At 34.5% G+C, this 12,340-nt stretch overlaps 1 protein-coding gene across 1 annotated transcript in view; it reads right to left on the minus strand.

Moving 5' to 3' along the window:
- Window positions 1–344: 344 nt before the first annotated feature.
- PACRG (PARK2 co-regulated) overlaps window positions 345–12,340 on the minus strand; it is a gene marked incomplete at its 3' end in the record, with an annotated part of 81,022 nt that continues 69,026 nt past the window's right edge. Inside the window, exons 3-4 of the mRNA XM_008941395.1 lie at window positions 10,375–10,546; window positions 345–494 (exon numbers count right to left, since the gene is read on the minus strand). Of these exons, the coding sequence (XP_008939643.1) occupies window positions 345–494; window positions 10,375–10,546 (322 nt within the window). The remainder of the gene's footprint in view (window positions 495–10,374; window positions 10,547–12,340) is intronic.

Here is a 12,340-nt window from a genome sequence, read left to right on the forward strand (position 1 = left end):
ACTAATGTGTTGGAGGGAGGAAAAAAACCTTTGCCGTTTATTAATGGATTCAAGAGACTGTTACAAAACTTTACAATTTAATTATTGGAAGATTACAGAACTGCTTCAGTAGTTCTGCACTGCATTAAATAAACTGTACGTGCAAGGAGTAATAAATGAAATTGCTAATTTCAGTGCATCCTTAGGGAACAGTAAGGGAGGGGGGTGTTTACATTATTCAGAGCTCCAAATGGGTTTGAGTTTATATACAGTAATAAATCTTAACTACATCATTAATTAACCCTGCCTCAAGCCCCTTTTTACCTTTGGAGTTGAAAGACACGGTGACTGTTAGGATAACTCACCATTCATATTCTTAAAGATGTTTAGGACTGGGAGGATTTGCCGATAATAGGGCACCAAGGCCCTCCCCACCCTGTCATCAGACACCAAAAGGTGCTGGAGGACTTTCAGCGTGATGCAGATGACTTGTCGGTTACGAAGGCTCAGGGCATCTGTGATGTAGAAAGAACAACAAGCATAAAGCAGAATTAATTTCTAGAATGTAGAGGGAGGGGGAGGAGACCTCTAATGGACAAATTTAATTAAACTGTACTCTGCTGGGGATTGTAAGTGGGCCTTTATTGGCCCAGCTTTGAAAGATCCCAAAGATGGATTGCAGTCCTGATGTTATAAAACACTGCCTTGTCTGATTGTTATTTGTTCCCACAATTTGTGCTGACTCTTCAGTAACCCAAAGAATGCAGCTCATTATTCCCTCATGCTGCCTGTGTAATACTGGCATGGTCCAAACAAATAAAAAATAAATGTTCAGTAAGTACCATTTGGGGCCAATAGAACTATACAACTGCAAGACAACCTGCAAAGGTTGACAACAGAGTCATTCTAGTGCAACAATTAGTGTTTGTATATTTGTACTCATTTATTTCATTATTTTATTCATTCAACTAACAATTCCTACTATTCTGAGAATCAGTACAATGAAGCAAATGTTTATAGGAAAAAAAAAAAAAGACCAAAACCACAGAAAAAACCTTGTAGGCTTTTTTTAAAAGACAAACTAAAATAAATAGATTTTGTCTTGCCTACTTACATTTTTCTCTCAGCTTTCAATGTCATGCTTCTAATCTTATGACACTAAGACATTTTATAAATACCTTTTGTTTCTCTTCTGATTTTACTAAAAGCAAGTACTTTTCATTCTCTTTTGTAATTAAAAATGAGTCATGCTTGAAATACAGATTTTTTTTTTCTCTTGCAAAATCCTTCTAGTTATAAAACCTCCTCTGAAATTATGCCACTGGAAGCAGTTGTCAAATTTGGTATGCTATTATACATTGGTCTAATTCTCCAATGTTCTGTCTGCTTACACAGATGTTTACATCATTGCAGTGAGAAAGCAAAATCTCTAAAAGATAAGCTCATGTTCAATGCTATATGTTTTATAACCATAGAAGTATATAAATACATGATTCAACATAACAATATAAGTATAAGCACTTGGAAAAAAAAACTATAGCAAAGAACACACTGAAATTTGAAGAGCAGTTACTAACAACTCCAAGAACTGCCTCTCCACACTGAAATAATAGGATTCAGTATTTCTGGCACTATGCTTTGTCAGTGCACAGGAAGAGTGTTTCATAGGGAATGAAGCAGGATTCTCACACAGGAGCAATGTCAGTTTTTCCATCTCTTAGAGCAAATGCATTGTGCCCCACCCACTTCTGCCTCTTATCGCATGCCTGCTGACTCCTAAAAGTCAGAGCTAGAGCTCCAAAGCAAGGACAAGGCAGACTGGTTGCATCAATTTGTAGAGGGAACTCTTGAAAATCAGCTAGTAAGTAACCACCCCGCACACCTCTGCGTGCTCATCAACAGCACATCTAAGCTACTACTAAACAAGTTAGAGAGCCCACAGTATAAAGGTACAGTGGTGCATCACAGGGTGATTCCAAGTTAATAAAGTATTGTTAAATGAAAATACAGACTGAATTCCATACTTCATATTTGCCTGTCCCTCTTGTAGTCATCATGCTACACCTAATTTCATATTGCCTGTGAACATAGTAACATGTGGACAGGGAGTCCATCCCTGCAGCATGCTCACAGTAAGTGCCAGCAAAGATGCTGGCTATTCCAAATTATGCTTTCACTGGTAGATATTCTAAGGCTGCTTTAGCAAAGAGAGACCCCCAGATACAATTTTTAAGATTAGGTACAAAGCCCAGGCAGAAAAATATTATTTTACAGAGGAATAGTCATTATCCATTTTCTTAAAGGAGAGACTGGAAGAGGAATCTCTGGGGTTCCAAAATCTAGGTTTATTCATGACTAAATTGTCATACACATAAATAGTAGCTAACTGAACTAATAAGGAAATTATAATTAATTTCCTTGTCATTTTCAGTACAATGATTATTAGTTATTCATACAAACATAAATGAATGCAAATATTCATTCATTCAAACACTAACAATTCACTTAAGGAACATAAAAATGCATCAATGACAGAAATCACATCATCTTAATCCTTAACCAACAAATTTGACCTGCTTCCAGGAATAGTTCTTCCTGGCTGCAGAAGCTGGTGTAGAAGATGAGAAGCCTTATTTTTAAGGCATGTAAAGGGTGTCATGTAAGTGGAAAGGGCTGTTCAACAACCCCTAGGAAGAACGTTTTTCTGTAGATGGTGGCTCCCAAAGGTCCTCACTGTTTTCTGTTTTCAGAGTTCTGGCTTGTGCAAAGACAGCCCTGGTTTGAGTGGAAGCCAAAACTGATCTGGTAGAGATTAATTCCTTAATAAAGTCAAGAGTGTGAATTATACCTCATGGTTGAGAAGGCATTCCAATGAGTGGAGTAAACTGAACACAGACTGAATCTAGATGAATGTTTCCAAAGAACAGCTCATCACAGAACCTGTCATGCAAGTTTCCTTACATCTGTGTTGTTCTGTAGGGATGCTTGCTGGAACTTTAAACAGTAATACTGGCACTTGTTTCATCTGCATGCTAGAAAATCAGAGAGATACTTGTCCCAGCTCCCTCAAAACAGGGGCATCCTATCCTCCGTTTGACACACAAAGCAAAAGACAGAATTTGGATCAAGTTTGAGTGCTGAAGTGAAGAATATAGTAGAATCAAACAGCAGAATTTGGGCCTGGAACCCTTCAAAGTGCAGAAATATGCAGTGTGTGTTAGGAAAACACTTGTAAATATAAAAAGTAAGATCAAATTGAGTGCAGAACTGCTGTTGTTATTATTTTTAAATATTTGGACTGTGGTATGCATAGCAGTCAACCAGCTCCTGGCTTGGTTATATTAGGCACTGTATAAACATTTAATTAGACAGTCCCTGCCCCAAGGATACATCAATTTCAAACATATGTTTATCTTTTAAAAATCTGATAATTATTTTCTGTGTACTATCATCACTGCAGACCATTCTCCCACATGAATCAGAGGAAGAAAATTTTAATGCAGTATATAGGAAATAAGGACATTTCAACATTTTGATAAATGTCAGTGATACCCAGACGTCAACAGAAATGGAAGAAAGTACTAGTTAGTGTTCTTACACAGGAATAAAGCAGTACAGCTACATAGCCCTAATGAAGGAAGCATGCATAATATCTAAAGGATTCCCATTCGAAAACATGCTAGCCTGTTGTCTCTTGACCTAGAAGTTCACTGTAAGACATGGATCTTCACAATAAAGTGAATGACTGATTTGATTCTCAGTAAAGGGTACCTTTCCAATCCCTAAAGGTTTTTTAGAGGACTTTCCTCCCTCAATGGTATCTGTTTCGTCACAGTCTACATACTACGCATTGTACAGTTCTCTTAAGCAGCAACTTGGAAAAAAAACCAAATACCCAATAAACTGACTCTGTCGTTTCCTTCTGGTAGTTCCAAACTTTTCTACTTTAATGGAACATAAAGTTGACAATTTTACTTTTCATTAGGACAATCACTTTTCTAAGAGAAGCTCCAGCTTAAGTAATTAATTGTTCAATATAAGTATATAATGAGGTAATTCCTTCAAACTCATTTTATTGTGTACTGCTGCAGGTTTTGCAAGCAACTACTTTCTGAAATTCATCATAACTTTCTTTAGAGAATTTTAAACTGTTTGTAGGCTAAATATCTGGTGTAAAAGCTCAGTATCTGAGTCAGCTCTGTTTTTCTACCATTCAAAGCCACAGTAGTAGATAATTATGAAATTTGAAAGCATATTTGAAATACTGAACATCTTTGGGATGGAGGATTTTCATAGCACTGTTTACTAAAGCTTGTTGGCAATGAGCTTATATACAATATCAAATTCATTGATAGCTTCAGTTAATTTATTTTTATTAAATTTTGTTTGTAATTAACATAAATTTAGAATTTTCATTTGCTAATTTCCTTTAAAAGCAGAGACTCTTCTTAAGGTATATGCCACTTGTTTGCTTATCCATTTAGACAGAAGCAGCTTATATATGAAACAGTAGAAATCATTACTCTAAAACATTCAAGTCTTTTCCTTGAGTAACAATTCTAACTTCTCAAAGAAAAAGACCTAGAAGCTATGTAAGTTTATTTTTAAAAAGTTTTTATATTTTATTTTTATGTGGCAGTTTGAAAAATCCTATTTCAGTCTCATATGTTGCATATAATAGAAGCCAGAGTTCTTATCTTTGGGACTGATACATTTTATAAGCCAGAAACCATGACAGCATTTCTCCCAGTATACAGTGGATTTTTTCCATGACACAATGTGTTTTCACCAAAGAGATTGAATAGTAGACTGATAGCCTAAACGTTACAGAATCAAATCAAATTCCCCAATCAACCATCTCTTCTCTAAGTATTAGAGATTAGATTTTGGTACTTTTAAAGTTATGTTTATCATTTAATTCTGTTTAATTTGCCCTGGACTTTAAGTATGTTCAATCCCTTTTTCAAATGTGAATCCTTGTTTAGAAATGGACTGACAGTTTCCATTTTCTATTTAGATCTGACAATCGAAGATTAAAAGCAATTTAGTTTGCATTCTTATCTACTCCCCAACTGTTAAATGAGGCACCTGTTTTAGAAAATTCTTTGCCTGAAGCAGAACAAGGTACATAGAGAAGATCCCCTACAGGACAAAAAGCACTCAGGATAATGATGCTTCGATTGTTGTGATTTACTTACTCTTTTTGATCAAGGCCTTCTTTTCTAAAATTCACAGAGTCAGGTTTAAAGAACTGCTAACATGAAGTGTTCTCAAAATGCAATTGATTGAAGTGACCCATACTTCTCTTACAGAGAATTTTTCAAAAACTTTCAAAATACATAATACTTAATTGCCTGAACTGATATAATAGAAGTACTATGCTAACTTTACAGAACAGCAATGAAGGCTGTAACAAACCACAGTGTTTCAATCAAGAGTGAATGAAAAACAGAATATAAACCTTGTGTTCTGTACTTCTTTAAAGTCGGGTAAAATCCTGATCAAAATTTACAATATAGATGTACAGATATTTCTTCCCATACAACTGAAGGAGTGACGTGTTACAGTGAACTTTACAGGTGGTGAGGATGAGAAATAGGGAGCAAGGCATGAAAGCCTTGGGCCACTTTTGTCATCAAAGACTTGGTCCTGTAAACCCAAAGCCTAAGGTGCAGAAAAGGCTAAGAGACATAACTGAATCATTGATACCTACAAGAAAAATGATCTAGCAGAATACAGAAGAGAGTCAATGGCTTTTTTTTTTCCTGCATTAGTTGTGCTTGCAATTGCAGTGTTTCACTAGATCAGCACCTATAAAACTTGAATTCTATTAACATTTGAAGGCCCTGCTTCATTATGTAGTACAAAGAATACACTGAGAATAGAGGCCCAGAAATCTTCTCAGCAACTATGCCAGTTTCCATTCATTCCTAGATGCACGTTCCTTCCCCTGGGAGTAACCACCCTCCCAATGAAAACATCTTTGTTATCAATGAAACGTGATACCATTAAAGAAAAAAATTCAGGAAAGATCTACGGAACCAAAGACCCGTAATATTTGCATCTGTACTGCAATAGAGTGTTCTAAATGTATTGTAGGTCCTTGAAGAAGAATGTAGACAAGAAAAGCCTGATAGTATGGTTTTCTTAGACTTCTGAAAGGTATTTGATAAGGTCACTCACCGAAGGCTTTTGAAACATTTATCTGCCGTGGTTTCTATATAAATAAATAATCATTTCAAAGTAGGAAATGAGGGCAACAATAAATGGACACAGAAGAGTAGTATCATTAGCAGAGCCTTGCAGGAATCTGTGCTGAAGTTCATGTTTCTCAATAGACTCACAGGTGATTTGGAAGAGAAGTAATGAGTAAACAAAGTTTTCTGATTAAACTGGTTACAATTTTTCACCTCAAAACTTATTCCAGGTGCCAAAGATCAGGGTTGACTCTGAAGAGCTTCAGGACTTTACATTACAGAATGACTGGGTGATAAAATGGCAGATAAAATTTAGTACTAATAAAGGTGAAATATTAATAAATTAGTAAATTAAAGAGAGAATAGCTCTAACTCCAACTTCAAAAGTGAGAGACGTAAATTGCAGGTTTCACTTTCCAAACATGGATAAGATTTATCTTTTGTGAATGAGAAACACAATTTCTCCTCACAGACAGGAGTAAAAAGGAGGAATCTGGTTTCTTTAAAAGCCTTTTAAGTTCATAAAAACAAGTTTGTTTAGAGTTAGTTTTCAGTTTGTGATCTCAACTACCAGAACTGGTTCTCAAGAGCAACAAGCAGTTGGAAGATAACGATTCCATTAAAGGTTTAATTTACTTTCTGTAGATTACAGAAATCAACTTATATGATTTACATAAAAAAACCCTAGAGCCCAGAAAATATTTATTCCGTAAAAATATTTCACTATTCTGTGAAATAAGGACATATTTAACAAGTATTAAATAATCTTAAATACAGTGAAGATATATGAAGAGATATATAAATATGCTTAGAATAACTAGCAACAGGTTCAGCCTTAGTTTCAACTTTATCTAAATGCAATAGTAACACTGATTTGACATTAAATGGCAATTAACTACACTGTTGTCCAAGACAATAGTCCACATTTTACATGCAAATAGAATGTGGAGAATAAGAAAACAACTCAGTTTAATTTAGAAATTTTTTAAACTCTGTAAGTGACACCGAGAGAGGACTACTCTGTGCATTTCTCTATATCTGACTCAAAAAAAAATAAGAGTATTTCTCTTACTGAAACATTTTCAAACAAGTTTAAGGTATCTTTGATCTATTGTGGCACAGAAGGGATTTTTAAAAGCATGTAAAAAGTCTGAAAGAGGAAAACTTCAATGTTGCTTAGGGTAGAGATTATTCTTTTTGGACTGAGAAGTGCTGGTCTGCTGATTGCAACCATGAGGAAACAATACTTCCATCTAAGTTACAATTTAATTCAAAGACATGAAAGTTATTGGCTTCTAGGTCTATGTTCAGATTGCCTACATGTTCGTTTTAGGATTCATGGCACAGAAGATCCTGGCAAGTGGTCGATCCAAAATGCTCAAGTGTTTAATATCACATTATTTTCTTCATTAGCAAAGCCATATCAAGATGTTTCTAACAATCATCTCTACTCACTTATTCCAACTTCTGTTGTGTACTATTCCTTCATTTTTGACACTACAGCTAGACCATTTAAATGACCTGAATTTAAAAGTAACACCATTCTGAAAATATTTTGGTTTTATTTTAATGATTCATATTTTCTGATTTTGCATTAAAAAACCCAAAGGATTCTTTGTAGGAAATAATCAAACAGGTCATTTGTTTTTCCTAGTTTTTATGCCATGCAATGACTATATTTGTAAACTTTCATTTTTGCAACTGCAAGGCACAATATATCTTGAATTTTTATTTTGAGAAATCAAAATATATTTTTAAAATTTTCCCCTTTAAAATATCAATGCCTCCTACCTGAGACTTTTTTCCTTCCCCTCTATTTAAAAAAAATTAAGTGCCTTTCAATGTGACAAACAAAAATGAGCAATTACTTTTCAACTAAATAACATTCTTCCATATTATTTTAATAATATTTCAGGTATTTTAGGAAAGAAACTAGACCCATTAATTTCAATTGTTTGCATTTTGTTAGTCATTGCCTGTTTGGATAACCAAGTGAAAATTTGTTGAAAGGATTTCAGCTTTCAGTAATTCACAGATTCATTAAATATTATTTTTCATCTTTAATGACATAGCTTCCAAAAAGTATGAACTTTAAGCAAGGATAGGTGAAGGATGGATTTCTCCTTAGATCATTGAAAAATAATACAGAATTCTAATATTTAATTTAAAATGTTTTTAGAGAGCGGCTCTTTACTAATATTTTGCTTTCGTGAACATGCAGGAGAGAAAATAACTTTTAAAAGCATCCTATCCAGAGAATTATTTTCTGTATTTCTTTTATATATTTCACCTCCATCATGTATATTACTTTGTCTAACAATCAATGGATTCACTCTTTCACAATAGAAATATGGTAGTGGTCTAGAAGAAGACTGGCTAATCAGATATCACTCAGCCAGTGGGACATTTTGGAGACAGTAACATGTGTAAAACATAGCTGAGTTTATTGTGGATGCAGCTGAGTCACAGAAATGTATAGCTATGACTACACTGCTATATTACACAGTCACAGCAAATTTTAAAATGCTTAGAAGTCCACACTCTCAGATTCCTTGAGGTGCTGGTGCCTTTTTTTTTAATTAATATGGCTTCAGTTAGGAAGAAACCTTTACAATTGATAATACTTAGACTCCTCACGCACTAGAGCTGATACAGAAGCTTTTTTTAAACAAAAAAAATTAAGTACTTTACAATAAAATAAAGCAGAACCAATAACTAAATTTAGCTAGCAGATTCTTGAATGTGTTCCAGCATCATAAATTATAACTTAATTTAAAAGACTATATATCAAACCCATAACAATATCCTTACCAAGCAGTCTCTTTCTCATGCTAAAAGCTGTGTAACATCTAAAGCTTCCAGGTAATTATTTCTGTGCTGGATTTTGGTCTTAGAAAGACTTTTAAATCTTAACTGAATAGCTGCTGTCATAAAAAAAGAAAGATACTACTCTATTTGGATGGTGTTGGAAATAGTGATTTAAAGAAGTTATGATTGATCTGTGTGTTTCCCTTTTAGAGAGAAAAAAAATGTAACGTTTTCATAACTTCTCACAAGTGTCACAAAGTAATCATTCTGAGTATTATATATTCCTTCTCACATTTTCAAAATCTACAGTAAGGTAGAGATAATGACATCTATAATTACTCTTAAAACAGTGAATAAACTGAATGAAACCCCCCACAATTCTGATCCTTTCAACACTACTTCCGTATTGTCAGGCTCAAAACTACACTCCCTTTCCTCCCTCCCAAAACTGTGTTTGACTCTTCGTTCTGTATCACAAATATAATGACTCTGTTTTGTTCTGGTTTAGCATGGATTCTGAATCATCTCAGGAAAACAGGACAAAGGAGTTGTGTTGATATCTTTACTGATCAAGGGTAGAACAGGCACCAAGTTCAACAGATATAAGCATCTATTAGTATAGGTGTAACGTCCAGACTTAAGAAGCATAATACCTAACTAAAGAAGGATGAAGGTTCAGAATAACATCTCCTCACAGTACAGATCTAAAGAAACAGGAAATGACTAAACAGTACCTTTGAAAGACTAGGAGTTTCAAGAAAATAAGTTTTAGTTTTAGTGGTATTACTCTGGTATTAAAATAATTTATTACCTTTCATATAATTTTTTTATCAAAAACTGTATTTGAATATCAAAACTCTTTAAAATTAATATTTTTTAAATGCCAAAATTTTACATATAAAATAATTAGGCAGAACTACTAATTTACACAGATACATATATGTGCAGAGAGATAAGAATGATGATAGAAAAGATATCTAATGAATAAACAAAAGGACAAAAAGATATGCATTTCCTTAAGTTTCGTCTGTTGATTTCTCTTGTCATTTCAGATGAACTGGTTTATACAGTAATGGATTTAGATAATAAATACACCAAATCAGGTAAGAAAACATTGGTTCACATTTTAAAAGACAAAGAGTCACACTGTAATAAGAAAACCACTAACCAGATAGTCTCTTTTTCTGGATGACTGCAGGTACCAAGTGATTGAAGGCATAAGCCTTCTGGTCTTACACCTTACAATTTAATTATGTTTGCAATAATCTCCATGAAATGCGCAGCCTGTCACGTTTATCCTGTCATGTTTTACTGCTTAATTATCAACTTCTCAAAAATCTTCACTATATAAACACAATTTTAGGATTTTTTTTTCTACTTTTTCACCTACTTTTTATTGGGATAATGAGCTGAGGAATCACAGGAAGAATCTTGCTTCCACCATGTTCCAGCATGTCATGGATTCCTTGACGAGCGAAAAACTCATATGGAAATGTCATTTCACAAAGCCCATCAAAAAACAAAGGCAGATAGTATTGATAGTCCAGCTTTTCAATCTCTACCTGAAAATACAAAATAAACAAATAAATGTAATTTTTCAGTACTAATGCAATGTGATTAGGCCAACAGATAATTTATGCCATCTACACAGGTATGTTTAGTAAATAATAGTTCATTCAGTATCACTGCAGAATAACATTAATTCTCAAATATTATTTACGGCCAGATACTGAAATCCAGAAATATTAGACCTAAAGAAAAGAAGAAAAATTAATATGCTGCCATATATGTTTACTTTTTGATAAGTACCAGATTCTGATATTCCTGCTTATACACCTTAGTCTGGAAGTTACCCATAGGAATTAAACCAACCATTTTAAGAATAATATTTCAGAAAAATCTGATCTTTGCATCCTTACTTGGACACTCAAAAGAACAAATAAGAGAAAGAATCCTGTAACTAACAAATATCCATAATGGTACAAATATCAGTATTTTTACAGAATTACAAACTTTCTAGAATATTGTCCTAATTATTTTTCCTATTAATTTCAGGAGCAGAATTCTAAAGAAATTCTATGGGTCTCTAATGTAGGGGAAAAAAAAAAAGGAGCGAAATTAGGTGCCTATTTCTAATAGGAATCTCCCTGCAATCATAATATAGAAAGTGTGCTAACTGTCCCAAGTTCTAGACTTAGTGAGGGATTTTGCACTCTACCCCAGTTTTGCTCCCTTTTCTTTCTACCCATCAGCACTCTGATGCTACACACACTCAGGGTAGCCAGAGAGAACCAGAAGCTCTTTGCTTTCAGCCTGTCAAAGCTTTGAATATGGTAAAGTGATTCAACAGGCAAAGCACTTTCACTTGAGTAGAATATAATCCTCAAAATGACATGGAGATCAATTCATGTCTTTAGGCATCTACTTCCATCTTTAAAACACTTCTTAGCTGCTACCTTTTTTCGAGGGACATTATACTTTGGAATTGCGTAGATGCTTCCTACTTCACACCTAACAAGCTTTGTCATAGAGACCATGCTGAAGCTCCAAATGTTTTTTAGAAAAAATTTGTCAGGTTAGGCAAACAAATATTCAGCCCTTGATTTGGGGCCAGTAATCACATTCTCACTTCAGCTGCAGAAGAAAAGTCCGAAATAAAGCAGCCACGAATTGAACTTGGGCTTTACACTTCTTGGGTAAATCCCACAGACAGCAAGCAGCAGACATATGATTCATTTTTCTCCCTGCTTGACTGAGCAGATTTGAATCCCGGTCTTGCACATCTTAGCTACTGACTTGACTGCTTCAATCTTTCATGTTGAAACTGATCCATGCACAATAAATGAAAATTAACTGGAACAGATACTTGAAAGTAAGTCCTTCACATTTGCTGTGAGCATCTCGCTATTGGCAAACATAGTGACAATTACAGACTTACAGAGTCTCACATGCTCTGATTGCTAATCTCTTACAGGAGACTAAAAAGAACAACTGTGTAATGCTTATTCACCTGTGTGAATGAAATCCAAGTCCCTATAATGAACCACACAGAAGAAATAATGAAACCCACGTTCCCTGTTTTCCCACCACCATACATGGTGGCTTCTCTGTAATTTTTGCTCATTGGCTTTTTGCATCACAAGGAAAAATGCCTTCAGGGTCAACATCCCAAGGTCAGTTTGTGAGGAAGTTCAAAAATACACCAAGCAACAATCAGAAAACATTTAAATTCCTAAATTGACAGCTTTTGTATTTGCTGAAGACGGCAGAGGGTTGGAACACCTCTCCTATGAGGACAGATTGAGAGAATTGGGGTTGTTCAGCCTGAAGAAAAGAAGGCTGTGGGGACACCTTAT

Source organism: Merops nubicus, unplaced genomic scaffold (genome assembly GCF_000691845.1).
Source record: "Merops nubicus isolate BGI_N331 unplaced genomic scaffold, ASM69184v1 scaffold6970, whole genome shotgun sequence".
NCBI classification, from domain to species: Eukaryota; Metazoa; Chordata; class Aves; order Coraciiformes; family Meropidae; genus Merops; species Merops nubicus.